The sequence below is a fragment of the Moschus berezovskii genome, chromosome 1, assembly GCF_049115385.1.
Source record: "Moschus berezovskii isolate FMDL1 chromosome 1, NW_MosBer_1.0, whole genome shotgun sequence".
In the NCBI taxonomy this organism is placed as follows: Eukaryota; Metazoa; Chordata; class Mammalia; order Artiodactyla; family Moschidae; genus Moschus; species Moschus berezovskii.
Genome location: NC_142460.1, coordinates 78,440,543 through 78,460,464, shown reverse-complemented (window position 1 = coordinate 78,460,464; position 19,922 = coordinate 78,440,543). Strand labels below are relative to the sequence as shown.

The 19,922-nt window shown below is 38.0% G+C and overlaps 1 protein-coding gene across 2 annotated transcripts in view; it reads left to right on the top strand.

The window, feature by feature from the left end:
• ATG3 (autophagy related 3) overlaps window positions 1-19,922 on the top strand; it is a 38,742-nt gene that overhangs the window by 2,658 nt on the left and 16,162 nt on the right. For both annotated transcript variants that reach the window (XM_088836931.1, XM_055422485.1), the window contains exons 2-4: window positions 2,534-2,575; window positions 7,202-7,251; window positions 10,164-10,234. In XM_088836931.1, coding sequence (XP_088693057.1) covers window positions 2,534-2,575; window positions 7,202-7,251; window positions 10,164-10,234 — 163 coding nt within the window. The remainder of the gene's footprint in view (window positions 1-2,533; window positions 2,576-7,201; window positions 7,252-10,163; window positions 10,235-19,922) is intronic.

Genomic DNA, 19,922 nt, shown 5'->3' with positions numbered 1-19,922 from the left:
AAATTGTGACATATTACCTGTTAAACCGATGACTGATTTCTTATTTTCAAAGATAAATTTCTCGAAGTGCATTCGAGTTTTTCTTTTATAACTTTCACGGTAACTTTTTTTGTTGTTATTGTAACTTTATTTTTCCTTTCTGAAAAGCGAGCAATGATAAAAAATAAATGAATAAGGATTTCTTGCTGAAGTGTCTTTTTCTGTAAGTTTTCAACTTACAGAAATATCCTTGGAAATGCTGCTGCTAAGTCACTGCAGTCGTGTCCGACTCTGTGTGACCCCATAGACAGAAGCCCACCATGCTCCCCCGTCCCTGGGATTCTCCAGGCAAGAACACCGGAGTGGGTTGCCACCTCCTTCTCCAATGTGTGAAAGTGAAGTCGCTCAGTCGTATCCGACCCTTAGCGACCCCATGGACTGCAGCCCACCAGGCTCCTGCATCCATGGGATTTTCTAGGCAAGAGTACTGGAGTGGCTTGCCATTGCCTTCTCCGATCCTTGGAAATGGTTCCTCTTTATTCAAAAGTTACTCTGGTATTTTAAAATTTTACTTTACTCCCTTTCCAGGACGATGGGAAATGTTAATCCTGTGTTTTAAAATACTTATTTCTAAGAATTGTTTAAAATTATACCTTGTTGGGCCAAGTTTAAAAAAAAATTATAAATGAGAACTCCAACGCTTGCTCAGCCTCTGTTTAGTGTGAAACACATCCTAATTAAGATTATTCAGTCTGTTTTGAAATTAAAAATGATTTTGACATTTGAATCAAGTGATTCTTTTGCATATTATGCCTTCTCTTCAGAAACATGTCTAACTAGTCATACAGCATTTAAATAATACATGCTTACTAAAACTTTTTAGTTTCAGGGAGAGAGGAGCAAGAGAAAAAGACGTCTTAAACATGAAACTGCTATTTTAATGTCCAGTTGTATTTTACTGAACTTAAAAGATTATGTTTTTAGGAAGCGTTCTACTTGTTCACCAAGCTGAGAAAATCTCTTAGCTTCTTAGTATGTAGTTTTAGTAATAAGGAAAAAAGAATTAATGACCCTCTTCTTGTTCTTCCCTGTGCAAACTTCCCTGTTTACAAAACTAATTATTGTATTGATCGTTTCCTACTAGACATGGGAAGGCAAGGAGAAAAAACTAAATTCCTGGGAAAGAAAAAATGATTTTTCTTAGGAAGTAAAAATTAAGAAAAATCGTGATTTGAAAGGCATATGTATAGTGAAAGCCAAAGTCCTTACAGGGATCTTCAAGCTTATACTTGTTTTGAGGTTTTTGTTTAGTCATGAAGTTGCTTCTGATGGTTTTGTGACCCCATGGCCTGTAGCCCGCCAGGCTCTTCTGTCTGTGGGATTTCCCAGGCAAGAATACTGGGGTGGGTTGCCATTTCCTACTACAGGCGATCTTGCTGACCTAGGGATTGAACTGGAGTCTCCTGCATTGGCAGGCAGATTCTTTTAACACTGAACTGCCAGGGAAGCCCATAGGGGTTTGATAAAGGGTCCTATCTCAACTACTACTGGTTTTTAAGCAAAACCTCTTGCTCATTTTTGCTTAAAAACCAGTCTGTATTATCTATAACTATAGATTATATCTCTATATTATCTATCAAGAGCTCTCCAAAAAAAAAAAACCTCTCTTGCCTTGGGTTTTCCATTTGCTCTGAAATGCTCTTCAGCATTTGGCTGTTTGCTTTTCTTAAGGTCTCTACTGTATAGTCACCCATCAGTGAAGTCTTTGTTTCCTCACCATCCTATTTGAAATAACCATCTCTCTCTTTCCACCCCCACTAGTATCCTCTATGCCTTATTTTTCTTCCTGGTATTAATTACCATTTGACTTTTCTCCCTGCACTGGAGTTTAAATTTCTTATGAAGACAAGGATGAATTTGGTCTATTTTATTCACTCTATGTCCCTATTACTCAAATAATGCTTAGTGTGTTTTATTTGGTATTTTTTGAATCAGTAATGTTCATAAATGGATCTTCATTTTTGTAGATTTCTACCATAAAATCTTACGTAAAACTTAAACTTTAGAAAAATTTGGTAAATAACATCCTGGCTTTAGGGAGAGTATAGTGAATACTATCTTGATGGAGATGAGAATAATGGGAAAATATTAAATGGTTTAGGACTTCTAGATTTGGTTTCTAATATTACTCAATTTCAGCGAGACATTGGCTGAATTGTAAGATATCTAAACATCTCGAAGATATTTTTGCTGTCTTGTAAAATAATGATATTTGGTCATTTTACAAAATTATTTTGAGCTTTAGTGTTTGTATAAACTTTTGAAAGTTTTTCCAAAGAGCTTTGCTGTAACATAGCATTGATCACACTGTCAGTTTTCTGTTTTCATGTCAGTTTTCTCTGCTACATAATCCTGAGGTCAGGTACCAGTGACAGATTCCTTTTTTTGCACATTCCATTACCTAGATGGGTGCCAGGCAAATAGTTGCCCACAATGTTTGTTCAATTGTAAGTGAGAGATAGTGTAATACTGTTATTCTTTTTACTCTCTTTAGGAATCAAAGTTTAAGGAAACAGGAGTTATCACCCCAGAAGAGGTGAGTATTGAAGATATTATAAAGCTGTTATATTCTACAGTTACAGTAAACTGGGTGACTTTTTTGTTTTATAAGAAAACATCTTGAAATTTAATCTTGATTTGAGTAAAATTAGATCCTGTTGACTGTATTAGCAATCTTGTAAGGATTTCTACTTCCCATAAAAGAAAATGTAACTTCCCTCCCAGTTTGTCATTTCTCATATTTTTCTATAGTTCCTCTTTATTTAAAAATGAGGGTAGGAGAAGAAATGGAAAAGACTCCTGTAGTCATTTATCCTTCAATCATATTTGTATTATATTGAGCTGTGCATTGGACTCTGATATTTGTTGCGTCTTGATTCTTTCTACCCCAGACATGAGTATTCATGGCTTTCCATTTGGAAACTTTGACTTAATGCTTGGATATTAAGTTTTCTATCAGTATTCAGCTTACATATTTTATCGCTACATACTTAACACTGATTTTTTCCACCATTCTTTGACTTTTTCTCCAAGCCAAACAGTAATGAGTCTGCTTAATGCTGAAACTCATGGCTCTTATAGACCAATTGTGTTTTATTGAACTTTTAACATAGAATTATGTTTTGAGGAATCATTTTGCTTGTTCATCAAACCTATATAATAAAAGTTTTCTTTTTCCTTTAGATATTTATTTTGTTGTCTTCAGAGAAATAAATTCTGGTCTAAAAATCCTTTTGGACTCCAGTTTGATGAGTAGTTACAGTTACATCACGTTTATTTTTTATTGTTGATGAAAGGCAAATAATTTAAGTAAGCTTCACCTTTGGCTCTCATTAAAAGTACCAGTCATTGGCAATGGAACTTAACTCACTGTTTTGAAAGAAACATTTTGAAATGAGCCAAGTTACACGATCATGTTGTAAATTCCAAGACCTTAAGTCAAAGAATTAACTGACTTTTCAGTTTTCAATTGTGATGCAATCTCTTCAGTCCCAAATCCTTTTAAGTTCAAAGAATGGTGTGCTGAACCGACAGTTTTATCTAAAATTGTCTTTATTTTTAGTGAAGACACATAGTGGTACGGACAAAACCTGGAAGATCTGCCTTCTAGACCCATTTCTCTTATTTCTCCTATTCTGACTTGGACAAATCAAGCTATCTAGGCACAGGCCTCATGTTTCCTCATTTTAAGATGAGGAGTTTTGGCTTGACGTTCTCTAAAGGACCTGTCTGCCGTAGACATCATAAGTTTAATATCTTGAATGCCATGTAAAACTAAGTTTTGAGCTTAAGGATAGTATTAATATTCTTGCCAGGTATAATTTAGATATGAGTCTTAAAACTCAGTATCTAAAATGAAGAGCAGAGATGAATGTTTGCTGTTTTTCTTGTATTTTTTGGCTTTATCTCCTCTGTGAAAGTGACAATGATGAATAGATAGCTGGAGTTAGAGATGCAAGCCTGTGGTTGTTGAATAGAATTAAGCTGTTTTAAAACAGCTACTGCTGTTTTAAGCAGCTGCTGCTGCTGCTGCTGCTAAGTCACTTCAGTCATGTCCGACTCTGTGTGACCCCATGACGGAAGCCCACCAGGCCCCCCCGTCCCTGGGATTATCCAGGCAAGAACACTGGAGTGGGTCGCCATTTCCTTCTCCAATGTGTGAAAGTGAAAAGTGAAAGTGAAGTCGCTCAGTCGTGTCTGACCCTTAGTGACCCCACAGACTGCAGCCTACCAGGCTCCTCCATCCATGGGATTTTCTAGGCAAGAGTACTGGAGTGGCTTGCCATTGCCTTCTCCGGCTACTAATCCTACAATGCACTTAATTGTATCATGAAGTGAGTTATAAATTTCCCCCTTTTTAAACAAATGCACAGCAAGAACTAGCTCAGTTGGGTACCAACCACATAATCCTGTATTGAGAATAGAGCACAATTATAGGATTTAGTTTAAAATGAGCCTAGATCAGTCCTGGGTGTTCATTGGAAGGACTGATGCTAAAGCTGAAACTCCAATACTTTGGCCACTTCATGTGAAGATTTGACTCATTGGAAAAGACCCCGATGCTGGGAGGGATTGGGGGCAGGAGGAGAAGGGGACGACAGAGAATGAGATGGCTGGATGGCATCACCGACTCGATGGACATGAGTTTGAGTGAACTCCAGGAGTTGGGGATGGACAGGGAGGCCTGGCGTGCTGCAATTTGTGTTGTTGCAAAGAGTCGGACACGACTGAGCGACTGAACTGAACTGAGCCTAGAGGAAGAAGATCAGAAGACAAAATGCTTTTTTGTTGTTCAGTTGCTCAGTCGAGTCCAACTCTTTGTGACTTCATAAATGGCAGCATTCCAGGTTTCCCTGTCCTTTACTGTTTCCTAGAGTTTGCTCAAACTCATGTCCCTTGAGTCAGTGATGTTACCTAACCATCTCATTCTCTGCCGCCCCCCTCTCTTCCTCCCCTCAATCTCTCCCAACATCGGGGTCTTTTTCAATGAGTCAGCTCTTTGCTCAGGTGGCCAGAGTATTGGAGTTTCAGCATCAGTCCTTCCAATGAATATTCAGGGTTGATTTCATTTAGGATTGACAGGTTTGATGGAAATACTATACTGATTTTGATCTGTTCAGTTGTTTTCTCTTACTGTTTCTGGGCTTCTGGCTGTCAGCATTTAGCTGTCTTTTTGTTTTCATTGAGAGATGTGAAAGTATTGTGTTAAAAGCAAGGGACAAGCATTAATATGGTGCTTTTTGGACTAAAAATACTTAATGTACAACATGTATATGGCTTGAGTAAGTAGAGTACTAGTAATAAAGGATAGCTTGAAGAATAAAGCTGCTTCTCAGAATGTTAACATTAATTCCATCCTGTTAGAGTTATCCAGTGTTTAATCACTAAGAGTAAGCAGTACTGAGAATTTAGAAGCTTGAATCTTTCATTTGAACATAGGAAGCACGTAATGAAAATAATGGCCACTGCTAAGAGGTTAAAGCATCTGCCTCCAGTGCAGGAGACCCGGGTTCGATCCCTGGGTTGGGAAGATCCCCTGGAGAAGGAAATGGTAACCCACTCCAGTATTCTTGCCTGGAGAATCCCATGGACGGAGAAGCATGGTAGGCTACAGTCCACGGGGTTGCAAAGAGTCGGACACGACTGAGCGACTGAACGGAACAGAACGAGAGCAAGAGATTCCATATACTAAATATCACTGTGATGCTATGTTCTTTTATAGTTTTCCTTGTCTTATGGTGTTTTTGTTATTTTTTCAATAGATGTCACCAGAGGTGCTAGGGTACTAGAGTCTTGTGACCTCAAAGCAATACCCCATTAAAGAATTTAAAAATTTTTAATTCTTTGTTTTGCTTGCATTTTGTTAATACTTTTGAATACTTTTGAATTAATTCCTGATAACCACAGAGTTATTAGGTAGCATCTGGTTGCAGTGACCCGAAATGCATAAAACTTGGGGAAGAGCGTGTTGGCTTTCATTTGGGTTTTTGTCTTTACCTAATCACTTTATATAGTTAAGAAATTCTTTAAATAAAAGAGTAGAAACATTTTTTAAAATTGCTTTTGGGAGTACACTGTTAAATCTTATTAATCTATCTTCTTAGAAGTTACTCACAGAATTCTTAAGAGTTTTACTCTCAAAGTAGGATATCACATATAGATATACTTTTCTCAGAAAGGCATTAGAAGATTAAAGATGATGTAATTTTTTTGCTATGTAATAAACATACAAACACTACATGATTTTAAGTTAGAACTGTTGTTGTGAAATAGAATTGGAAAAATGTGCGTATTGCTTGAGTCAGGACACTGCAGTTATGCTTAACAGACTCATTTTCTGCTTTTAAGAATAAGCAGAATTTCTGTCTTGCAATTAAGATCAGTCCATGCTCACATAAAATGGAAATTTTCAGAAGGTTAAACTATTTCTTTCTGAGTCTGTTTTTCATTTTTGAAGAAAAACAAAAAAACTTGTACAATATTCAGCCTAACCAGAAAGTCCAAGATTTGTTAGGAGGATTCAATTTCTTAATTGTGATTTTGTTTTCCAATTCAATCCAAAAGCTTCTAACTTTTCCCCATTGGTTGGCAGTACATTTCTCTCTTTTATTAATGATTGCTTTAACATTGTGAAAAAGCTTTCAAAATTATATATTACTTAAATTTTTTTTAAATGAGGAAGAAAAACTGTACACTCTGAGGTAATAAACTATTCTTACATCATAGAACTGTGTTTATTTAGTAATTTTTTCAAAGATCTTCATTGAGTTTTCAGCTGTTAGCAAGAATCTCTCTTCATTTTATTCACACATAAAGTGGTTTTGGTGTTTTAAAATACTGTTGTATTACTTTCATTCATTTCATGATACTGAATGCATTATCTCATCCAGTGATTAAAATTGAATAAAAAATTAGTAGCACTCAATTTTTTCTCTACCAAAATTAATTTGGACTGTTTTGAGTGTTAAAATTTGTAGTTTTAATACATACTCAAAAATAAATCTTTAGGCTGTAGAGCAAGTCGGTGCTATTTGCATTTTAGTTGACTATTTTGTATCAAGATTACACAAGATGATCCCTTTGGTATTCTGCCACCTTACATTCAGTGATGTTCAATTTTTCTTTTTTCCTTTCTTTCGTATTTCTTCTAAATCTTGAATAGTTTGTGGCAGCTGGAGATCACTTAGTCCACCACTGTCCAACATGGCAATGGTAAGTACTCTTGATTGAGGAATAGAAAGTTCATAAAAGGTATGACTTCATGATTATGGCAGTTTACAAGTAGATTGGTGCATGAAAATTAGAATAATCAGTTTAATTTTCCTCTTGTAGATTGTTCTTTTAAACAGTGCCCCAGTATTACTCAAAGTGAAATAAAGAAAATTTGAACGTTACACCTGTTTTATTTTGCTGTGCTAACACAGAAGATGGACATTTTTGAGATCAGTGCCTTCCTTTGCCAGTATTCCCTTTCTTTACAGTGTCTAGATCAGTTCTTGTGGTAGGTCTTTAAAAAATATTTTCAAAAGTTTAATAATTTTGATTAGCTTATTTTTCAAATTAAAAAGTATGGAATTTTTTATGACATTAATAGAGACAGAATTTTTCAGAATCTCATGTTTCTTTACCATAAGAATTTCTTTGAGGTTCAAAAGTTTCTCCCCAATTTTAGGAATTTTAGCTCAAAAGTTGAGAGATTCATGATGCCAAATAAAGTCTATCTGTAATAGACTTTTCTGATTTTTATTTTTCTCATTAACGTGTCTTTTAATTATAAAGTAGTTTAAGCTGCTTAGTAGTTCTCATAATGTATCTTTAAAATAGCTGAATAATAATAAATTTAGTTTCTTTACTTTTGAATACTTATGATAAAGCCACCTGTCAGTAGCTGAAAAATTGATCCCAATACTGGCACACTATTTTGTTTAGGCTAGAATTGTTTGGAATTATTATCTTGTTTGGATGTGAGTGGTTCAACTTGTTACATCCTTTTTTTCCCAGTGACACTTTCAGTTGTAGTTGAAAGGTAGAGTCTTGACTGGGGAGCAGGGATTTTAGAATTAACAAGGTTCTAATTGATAATGTTTTCTAAAGAGCTTAAGTAAACTATTTAAAATCACAGTTGGAACTCTTTCATCTGTGGCCTATTCTGTTACCTTTAATTTTTATATTTTAACACATCCAAAATAGTTCTCAAACATTGTTTCCTGTGTACCATGAAAGGCTGAAATGTCAGGTTCATTTACTTTTGTGTCTTGTCTTTCCTGTGTGTATTTCTGTTCCATATTTTAAATTGTGTTTATATCATAGAAGCTCTCAGATTTAGACTTTTTCCCACCTTCTAAATTGTTAAAAGTATATTTAACTACATTCTGATCTACAGTATATCAATATATATATTTCAAGTCAAATAGGTGTATAACATTTAAAATAGTAGTCATTTTGTAGGAAAATATTTTCTTCGATATATATGTGATGTACATTTTCTTTATTCAGATTTGATTGTTGTGCTTAGTTGTCTAATTATATAATTTATAGTATTGTTTTAAGGGTTGATATCCATGGACAGAATCATTTAGCAGATAGTATTTATAGTTCCCACTTCACGAATTATGATGGTTGTAATAATTTTATTGTAGCTTAGAACTCAGTTATTTCACACTCCAGTGTTTATGCTTCTGACTGGACTGTTGGGGCTAGAGGAACAGTTTATTTTAAATCTGTGCTAGAAGCAGACCATTTCTGTGCTATATGTTCATGTTTACAGGTGCCATCATGACTGTATTATATCATCTTCCCTCAGAACTTCGGGCATCACCATTTCATTGTTGAGTTTGACACTTGGGAATGGTCTAAAAAATCCTAGAAGCCTGACAGATGGTTTTGGGCATTTCCTGGCTTTATATTATGCTCAAATCTATGGTTTGAAGTTTAGATGGAAGCTTAAGGCAACAGAACTCCAAATCATTTATATTTGTGACAGATACCACATGCCACCCCAGCTCTGACCAGTTCTAGTAAGAGTCAGCTCAGCATAATCTTTGAAGAAATTTCTTAGTGAGATATTCCAGAGTAGCACCCCAAATCAGAGATGGTATACCGGCTCTGACCCACAGAGGGCGCAGTATTCAAGAGTAGCCCCCCCAAATCAGAGCTATTATACCTGGCTCTGACCCACAGAGGGCGCAGTATTCACGAGCAGGGGCCCCAGAGTAACTTGATCCTTGCTGCTTTATGCCGTCTGGTTTTGTGACTGTGGGCAACGTGACTTCTTTAAGCTTTTGTTTAAAGTATAAACTGGGGCTATTAATATTATTCACTTCTTAGCTTTCTGGGGATTATATGAAAATAATGCATGTTGGAGTTCTAGATCCTGTACTTAATAGAAAGAAAGTGAAAGTGTTAGTCGCTCGGTCCTGCCGGACTATTCGCAACCCCATAAACTGCAGCCCGCCAGGCTCCTCTGTCCATGGGATTTTCCAGGCAAGGATAGTGGAGTGGGTTGCCATTTCCTTCTCCAGGGGATCTTCCTAATCCAGGGATCAAACCTGGGTCTTTTGCACTGCGAAAGACAGATTCTTTATCAACTGAGCTACCAGGAAGCTCTCAATAAAAGGTTTTATTGTTCATTTCTGTCATTATTATTCTCAGCATTATCATCTAGTGATTCCAAGCATCCTATCTCTGAGTTCCAGTTTTAATACAGCAGTAGGAATGTGAATCTTGTCAACTACCTCCTTTGTTATGCAATATCATGCAGCTATTTTTCTGCCTCCTCTTGGTCTTACGATCAGCCCTACTTTAAAAATCTGGTTCAGATTATTTTTGTTTCAAGGAAGACATAATAATTGCTTAATATAGTTCCTTATTGTTCTTTTTTTAATTTAATCTAAATTCTATTGGTCTGTCTGCAGTCTCTTAGTACATTTCACTTAAATACATTTCACTTATATTATTGCTATGGTCTTGCAACATACATCACTTTTTGGAACCTTCCCAAAGCAATCCTAAAATAGTTTTCTCAGGGGTGTGGGTTGTGTGGTGTTGAGATTAACATGTGATATCTTCTGTTTTTGCCTTTTAAAATATTTTTTGTATTTTGGTGCTGTTCACTCTTTTTAAAGGGCTACAGGGGAAGAATTGAAAGTGAAGGCTTACCTACCATCAGGCAAACAATTTTTGGTCACCAAAAATGGTAAGAATTATGTTGCATTATGTATTAAAAAAAAAAAAACCTTAGTACTTACTGAACTTTTTTTTTAATTTACTTTTTTATTGAAGGATAATTGCTTTACAGAATTTTGTTGTTTTCTGTTAAACCACAACATGAATCAGCCATAGGTATAGATATATCCCCTCCCTTTTGAATTTCCCTCCCCATCCCACCCCTCTAGGTTGATACAGAGCTCCTGTTTGAGTTTCCTGAGCCATACAGCAAATTCCCATTGGCTATCTATTTTACATATGGTAATGTAAGTTTCCATGTTACTCTTTCCATACATCTCACCCTCTCCTCCTCTCTCCCCGTGTCCTAGGTCTGTTCTCTATGTCTGTTTCTCCATTGCTGCCCTGTAAATAAACTCTTCAGAACCATTTTTCTAGATTCTGTATATCTTTCTCTTTCTGACTCACTTCACTCTGTACAATAGGTTCTAGGTTCATCCATCTTATCCGAACTGACTCAAATGCGCTCCTTTTTATGGCTGAGTAATATTCCATTGTGTATATGTACCACAACTTTATCCATTCATCTGTTGATGGGCATCTAGGTTGCTTCCGTGTTCTAGCTATTGTAAATAGTGCTGCAGTGAACAGTGGGATACATGTGTCTTTTTCAACCCTGGTTTCCTCTGTATATGCCTAGGAGTGGATTGCTGGGTCATATGGTGGTTTTATTCCTAGTTTTTTAAGGAATCTCCATGCTGTCTTCCATAGTGGCTGTATCAGTTTACATTGTGACCAACAGTGCAAGAGCATTCCCTTTTTCTCCACACCCTCTCCAGCATTTATTGTTTGTAGACTTTTTGATGATGGCCATTCTGACTGGTGTGAGGAGATAATTGTGATTTTGATTTGCATTTCTCTAATAATTAATGAGCGGTGTTGAGCATCTTTTAATGTGTTTGTTATCCATCTGTATGTCTTCTTTGGAGAAATGTCTGTTTAGGTCTTTTTCCAACTTTTTGATTGGGTTCTTTGTTTTCATCAGTGTCTTCTAATTTTCTGTGTGCATTTCTTTTGTCTCCTTAGGTAAGTTTATTCCTAAATATTTAATTCTTTTTGTTGCAGTGGTGGATGGGATTGACTCCTTAATTTCTCCTTTTGATTTTTCATGTTAGTATAGAAATGCAAGTGATTTCTGTGTATTGATTTTGTATCCTGCAACTTTGTTAAATTCACTGATTAGCTCTAGTAATTTTCTGATACCATCTTTAGGGTTTTCTATATACAGTATCATGTCATCTGCAAACAATGAGAGCTTTACTTCTTTTCTGATCTGGATTCCTTTTATTTTTTTTCCTTATCTGACTGCTTTAGCTAGGACTTCCAGAACTATGTTGAATAGAGGTGACGAAAGTGGACACTTATGTCGTTCCTGATCTTAGGGGGAATGCTTTCAGTTTCTCACCATTGAGCTTAGTGTTTGCTGTGGGCTTATCATATGTGGCCATTACTGTGTTGAGGTAGGTTCCTTCTGTGCCCATTTTTTGAAGAGTTTTAATCATAAATGGGTGCTGAATTTTGTCAAAGGCTTTTTCTGCATCAATTGAGATGATCATATGGTTTTTATCTTTCAATTTATTAATATGGTGTATCACATTGACTGATTTGCTTGTATTGAAGAATCCTTGCATGAAAATGAAATGAAAGTCACTCAGTCGTGTCCGACTCTTTGCGACTCCATGGATAGTCCATGGAATTCTCCAGGCCAGAATACTGGAATGGGTAGCCTTTCCCTTCTCCAGGGGATCTTCCCAACCCAGGGATCGAACCCAGGTCTCCCGCATTGCAGGCAGATTCTTTACCAGCTGAGCCACAAGGGGGTATGAGCTTTTTGATGTGTTGAATTCTGTTTGCTAAAATTTTGTTGAGGATTTTTGCGTCAGTGTTCATTAGTGATATGGGCCCGTAGTTTTCTCTTTTTTTATCTTCTTTGTCTGGTTTTGGTGTCAGGGTGATGTAGAGTGAGTGAGTTTGGAAGTTCTCCTTCCTCTAAAATTTTTTGAAAGAGTTTTAGAAGGATAGGCATTAGCTCATCTCTGAATGTTTGATAGAATTCTCCTGTGAAGCCATCTGGTCCTGGGCTTTTGTTTTTTGTGAGATTTTTGATCACAGCTTCAATTTCAGTGCTTGCAATTGGGTTGTTCATAATTTCTATTTCTTCCTGGTTCAGTCTTGGAAGATTGAACTTTTCTAAGAACCTGTCCATTTCTTCCAGGTTATCCATTTTATTGCTGTATGCTGCTGCTGCTGCTGCTAAGTTGCTTCAGTCGTGTCCGACTCTGTGCGACCCCATAGACGGCAGCCCACCAGGCTCCCCCGTCCCTGGGATTCTCCAGGCAAGAACCCTGGAGTGGGTTACCATTTCCTTCTCCAATGCATGAATGTGAAAGTGAAGACTCTCAGTCATGCCTGACTCTTAGCGACCCCATGGAGCGCAGCCTACCAGGCTCGTCCATCCATGGGATTCTCCCGGCAGGAGAACTGGAGTGGGTTGCCATTGCCTTCTCCGTTTGTTGCCGTATAGTTGTTCATAATAGTCTCTCATAATACTTTGTATTTCTGCACTGTCTGCTGTAACCTCTCCTTTTTCATTTCTAACTTTGTTGATTTGATTCTTCTCTCTTGTTCTTGATGAGTCTGGCTAAAGGTTTGTCAATTTTGTTTATCTTCTCAAAGAACCAGCTTTTAGTTTTATTAATGTTTACTGTTATTTCTTTCATTTCTTTGTCATTTATTTCTGCTGGGATCTTTTATGATATCTTTCCTTCTACTAATTTTGGGGTTTTTTTGTTCTTCTGTTTTCAGTTGTAAAGTTAGCTTGTCTATTTGGTTTTTCATGTTTCTTGAGGTAGGATTATATTGCTATAAACTTCCCTCTTAGAACTGCTTTTGCTGCATCCCCTAGGTTTTGAGTTGTGTTTTCATTGTCATTTGTTTCTAGAAATATTTTGATTTCTCTTTTGATTCCTTCAGGAACCTGTTGGTTATTTAGAAATGTGTTGTTTTATCTCCATGTGTTTGTGTTTCTTAAACTTTTTTTCTTATAATTGTAATCTAGTCTCATAGCATTGTGGTGGGAAAAGATGCTTCATATGATTTCATTTTTCTTTAATTTACTGAGGTGTGATTTGTGACCCAAGCTGTGGTCTGTCCTGGAGAATGTTCCATGTGCACTTGAGAAGAAAATGTATTCTGCGTTTGGATGGGATGTCCTGAAGATATCAATGAGGTCCATCTCATCTAATGTATCATTTAAGACTTGTGTTTCCTTATTAATTTTCTGTTTTAATGATCTGTCCATTGGTGTGAGTGGGGTGTTAAAGTCTCCTACTATTATTGTGTTACTGTCAGTTTCTCCTTTTATGGCTGTTAGTGTTTGTCTTATGTATTGAGGTGCTGCTATGTTGGGTGCTTAGATTTTTACAATTGTTATGTCTTCCTCTTGGATTGATCCCTTGATCATTATGTCGTGTCCTTCCTTATCTCTTTATTTTAAGGTCTATTTTGTCTGATATGAGGATAGCTATTCCAGCTTTCTTTTTCTTCCCATTTGCATGGAATGTATTTTTCCATTCTCTCACTTTCAGTCTATATGTGTCCTTAGGTCTGAAGTGGGTTTCTTGTAGACAGCCTGTCTATGGGTCTTGTTTTTGTATCCATTTAGCCAGTCTGTGTCTTTTGGTTGGAGCATTTAATCCATTTACATTTGAATTAATTATTGATATATATATTCCTGTTGTCTTTTTCTTAATTGTTTGAGGTTGATCTTGTAGATCTTTTTTCTTCTCTTGTGTTCCTTGACCATATAAATCCGTTTAGAGTTTGTTGTAAAGCTGGTTTGGTGGTACTGAATTCTCTTAACTTTTGCTTGTCTGAAAAGCTTTTTATTTCTCCATCAATTTTGAATGAGATCCTTGTCGGGTACAGTGATCTTGGTTGTAGATTTTTGCCTTTCATTACTTTAAATATTATCCTGCCATTCCTTCTGGCCTGCAATATCTGCTGTTAAACGCATGGGGTTTCCCTTGTGTATTACTTATTGCTTCTCCCTTGCCGCTTTTAATATTCTTCCTTTGTGTCTAGCCTTTGTTAGTTTGATTAGTATGTGACTTGGCATGTTTCTCCTTGGGTTTATCCTTTATGGGATTCTTTGTACCTCTTGGACTTGATTGACTATTTTCTTTTCCATGTTGGGGAAATTTTCAGGTATAATCTCTTCAAAAATTTTCTCATACCATTTCTTTTTCTCTTCTTCTGGGATCCCTGTAATTCGAATGTTCATACATGTGATATGGTCCCAGAGGTCTCTGAGACTGTCCTCGGTTCTTTTCATTCTTTCTATTTTATTTTGCTCTTCAGAAGTTATCTCCACCGTTTTATCTTCCAGCTCACTAATTCATTCTTCTGCTTCAGATATTCTGCATTGATTCCTTCTAGAGTATTTTCATTTTCAGTAATTGTGTTGTTTGTATGTTTCTTCTTAACTCTAGGTCTTTGTTGAGTCTTGTGTTTTTTCCATTTTGTTTCCAAGGTTTTTGATCATCTTACTATCATTATTCTGAATTCTTTTCCAGGTAGTTTGCCTATTTTCTCTTTATTTATTTGGACTTCTGTCTTTCTGGTTTGTTCCTTCATTTGTGTAGCATTTCTCTGCTGTTTCTTTTTTTTTTTTTTTTAACTTACTGTGTTTGAGGTCTCTTTTCCCTATGCTTCAAGGTTGAATTCTTTCTTCCTTTTGGTTTCTGCCCTCTAAAGGTTGGTCTAGTGGTTTGTGTAAGCTTCTTATAGGGTGAGATTTGTGCTGAATGTTTGTTTGTTTGTTATTCCTCTGATGGCCAAGGCTGAGTGAGGTGATAATCCTGTCTGCTGATGACTGTAGTTTTGTTTTGTTTGTTTAGATGAGGCATCCTGCACAGGGTGCTACTGGTGGTTGGGTGATGCTGGGTCTTGTATTCAGGTGATTTCCTTTGTGGGAGTTCTCACTATTTGATACTCCCTAGAGTTAGTTCCAGAGAAGGCAACGGCAAGCCAATCCAGTACTCTTGCCTAGAAAATCGCATGCACAGAGGAGCCTGGTGGGCTGCAGTCCATGGGGTCGTTACTATTCAGACACGACTGAGCGACTTTACTTTCACTTTTCACTTTCACACATTGGAGAAGGAAATGGCAACCCACTCCAGTGTTCTTGCCTTTAGAATCCCAGGGACAGCGGAGCCTGGTCGGCTGCCGTCTATGGGGTCGCACAGAGTCGGACACGACTGAAGCGACTTAGCAGCAGCAGCAGAGTTAGTTTTCTGGTAGTCTAGGGTCTTGGAGTCAGTGCTGCCACTCCAAAGGCTCAGGACTTGATCTCTGGTCAGGAACGAAGATTCCACAAGTGGTTTGTTACGGCATTAAGTGAGATTAGAACAAATATCCATAATGAGAAACCAAAGATGAACGCCAGACAAATGGCAGTTGTAAAGTCAGGCAAATAATACTTAAAATAATGGTATATACACATATACACATATACCTGTGAGCAAAATCAAAACAGTCCAACAAAATAAAGTACAATAGATTGACCCATCTACCACGGGAAATCAAAGATTATATTTACCAGTTAAGAACAACACTTAACTAAAGCACCAACTGGAAAACAAAACTAAAGCAAGGTGCCAGTTGGGGAATAAAGCAATGAAAATAATAGTAACAAATATGTTGAGAGGAACGAAAGAGTAGCTATTCAATGTTAAATAGAGGTACATGAAGACGATTTATATACATTGAAGATTAACTGCAACGGGGAGAGAACAGTAGGAAAGGCAAACAAAGGAAGAAAAGTATAATAGCTTTAAGAAAATTAAAATTATGAAATAGAGCACAGGAAAAGTATGGAAGAAGGGAAAAGGAAAACTCCACAAAACTTCAAAGGCTCAGTGTAGAGGAAGAGGTTTATAATGACTATTAAAAGTGTGACTGAATATACACATATACATATATACCCATAAGCAAATTCAAAACAGTCCAACAAAAATAAAGTACAATAGATTGACCTGGTGAACAAAGGGGACCAAAAATTATATCCACCAGAACAAAACTTTATAAAGCACAAACTGGAAAACAGAACTAAAGCAAGGTACCAATTAGGGTAGAAAGCAATGAAAATAAAACTAACAATTATATTGAGACTAAAGTAAAGAAGGAAAAGAAAGAATAGATATTCAGAGTTAAATAGAGATAGATAAAGAAGAGATTTATATACATTTTAGGTTAACTGCAAGGGGAAAAGAACAGTAGGAAAAGCAAACGGAGGAATAAATGTAGAAAAAAAATAATAGGTTTAAAAAATTAAAAAAGAACTCCCCTAACTGCAAAAGCCCAATACAGAGGCAGAGGTTTATAACAGCAATAAAAAATGTGACTGAGGAAAGAATAAGCTCAAAAGCTTAGTTAGATTTCATAGTGCCAATAAAAGAAGGGGGAAAAATCCAGAAGAATCTACAGAAAAAGTCAAAACATAAGCATAAATGTTTTTCTTGAGTCACTGCTGTCAGTACTTTCCCTCACTGGGAGTCGCAGTTCACTTTACCTCCCTAGGATGCCCTCTGACACTGCTGATCTCTGGACCTGCTGTGAGGGCAGCTCAGATTCTAATCTGGTCCTTCTACATGTTCTTGCCTCCGGTGTCCACAGCTACCAGAACTAGTGCGTTTTCTTTTGTGGGAGCTCTCAATGACCTTTTATATGTTTCACAGACTCAAAATCTGCCTAGTTGATTGTGTGAATTTAATCTGCAGGTTATACAGCTGGTAGGAGGGTTTTGGGTCTTTTTCCTTAGTGACACTTCCCCTGGGTTTCAATTGTGGTTTTATCCCCATCTCTGAATATGGGTTGTCCACTGGGGTTTGCTCCTGAGGCTGCCCTGGAAGACCTGGGTTTGCCCCTGTGAGGGCCAGCTGCTTGCGTTGCAGGGGTTCTGGCAGCACCAGGAACTCAGAGGAGTTGGAGGCTCAGGCAGCAGGAAATATAGTGCTCTCGAAGGGTTTGGCAACCAGTATTGGCCAATATTGGAGAAGGAAATGGCAACCGACTCCAGTATTGTTGCCTAGAGAATCCCTGGGACAGAGGAGCTTGGTGGGCTCTCGTCTATGGGGTCACACAGTTGGACACGACTTGAAGCGACTTAGCAGCAGCATTGGCCGATATCTCCAGTATTCTTGCCTGGAGAACCCGCCTCCCTGACAGAGAAGGCTGGCAGGCCACAGTCCACAAGGTCGCAAAGAGTTCAACACGACCTAAGAGACCCTGTGTGCTTAGACACAAGACTTTTTTGCCTGTGGCAGCTCTGCCCCAGTGAGTTGAGCGTGAAGGTAGTGCAGCTGCTTGGCTTGCGGGTACCCTTGCGGCGCCAAGTGTGCAAGGACATGGACTACCTCTGCCGCAGGAGTTATGGCCCTGTCAGTTTTTCTGAACCTCTTGGAGCTGGCGATCAGAAGGTCTGTTTGGCCAGTTTTTCTCCGTAGTAGCTCTGCCCGTTCAGGCACTTACAGGGCTCCCTTGTGTGGGGTCCTTTTCTGTTGTTCAGCACATCGGGCACATAGGGGGACCCCCTGCCTGGGATCCTACTCTGTAGATCAGCGTGTCAGGCACTTACAGGGGCACCCTGGGTGGGGTCCTGCTTTGTAATTCAGTGCATCAGGCATTTGATGGGCTAGCCTCTCTATTGTTCAGCTGCTGATGCTGGTGTGTCAGGGGAGAGAGGTTATGGTTATGGCTCTACCCCCTACGCATAACTCAGCCATATTGCCTTGCTTCCTTGACTGCCCAGCTTTCCTCCATCATCATTTCCCACCACAGTCTCCTCCTTCACATCCCCTCAATCCATTTCTCCTCAGTCAACAGCAGCCCTCGCCCTGGGATTGCTCCACAGTCCCTAAACTCCAGCTCCCAGCCACTGCGCCATGTAGGGTATGTATGGCTGCGGCAAGGACTGTCTGATTCTCATTCCATTTCAGTCAGTTCAGTTGCTCAGTCGTGTCCGACTCTTTCCTACCCCATGGACTGCACGCCAGGCCTCCCTGTCCATCCCCAACTCCCGGGGTTTACTCACTCATGTCCATTGAGTCAGTGATGCCATCCAACAATCTCATCCTCTGCCCTCGGTGAGTGGGGGAACTGAAGCAGGGGTCTGATCCCCACACTGGGGCGTCTGAGTCACAGGAGAAACATTTAAGGCTGAGAGGAAAACAGCTGATTTGTGACAGCCTAAATGACTCCAAAATCACTGCAGATGATGACTGCAGCCTTGAAATTAAAAGGCCTTTGCTCCTTGGAAGAAAAGCACTTCTGTGTCTGAAGGTATATTCCTGATGGATCTGTGGAGAGAGATATATTCCATGTCCACCTATTACGCCATCTTGTTCCTCCTCTGTGCTGATTGTAATTTGTGCTTAAAGCTGTACTTCTAGCTTCTCTCCGACAGAAAGTTGGAAATTTAATGAAATTCTGAATGTTATATGAAAGTGAAAGTCATTCAGTCATGTCTAACTCTGTGACCTCATGGACAGTCCATGGAATTCTCCAGGCCAGAGTACTGGAATGGGTAGCCTTTCCCTATGGAAAAGTTCTCTTTTCCTATGAATTTTCTATGGTAGACTATTTTTTTTCCATACTTGATTTTATCTCCTTCCATTTTGTTATTTCTTTTGCCAAAAAAAGTGTACGTTTATGATGAGGAGAATGGCTCTAAGCAAAATTGGACTTCTTCTCAGGCTTTTTTTGTTTGTTTGCTGCATGGACTCCAATGGTGTACAGGGTCTTAGTTCCCTGGCCAGAGATTGAATCCATGCGCCCTCCAGTGGAAGTGCAGAGGCATAACAGCAGGTCTGCCAAGGAAGTCCCCATGTTGGATCTTCTAAGTGGACTTCATAATTATAATCTTTTCAGCTACTGAATATCATCCTTTTTTAAACCTAAGTTTTTCGCGGAAGGTATAATTGATACTACCTTTGATACCTAAAATCTCAAAGCTAGAGGTTTTATTATCCATTGTGTTACTGAAAGATTACCTGTGGGCACAAACGTGTTTCTGAAACAAGTATTTATGAAGTTAATGAGGTTATTATGAAAACAACATCAGAAGATTGTTATAATCACTGTCTAATGACATAACAATACGTTGATTTGTGTTCTACTCATTGTAGGAAAGGGAAAACGTACACAACATCAGTTTTTTATTTCCTACAGTATAGTTTTTGATGGGATTGCTCATGTGTATCTTGCTTGTTTTTTAAAAAAGTCAAGAGATTAATAGCATTTGTTGACCCCACACTGTAATGTTTTTACCTTATAATTTTTCAGTTTTAGGCTTATATGAATAATACCCGTTGATCGAAGCATATGCTATATGAAGAACTTGGCACCAATTTGTGTAAGAGAGTAAAGTTTAGCAGATTAGTGAACTTTACACTGGTTTATGCATTATTAATAGCTGGAGCTTAAATACAAATTATGAAGCTCATATTGAAAGTTACTTTAACATTGTAAACCAGAGGTCACCTCTATCACCTCCGAGTATGACAAGTCGTGCCTCCATGTTCTAAGAGTAAAGCCACTAAAATGATATGTTATTCATTAGCCTGAGGTTGAACAGTGTCATCTCTGACTTCAGGTTTGCT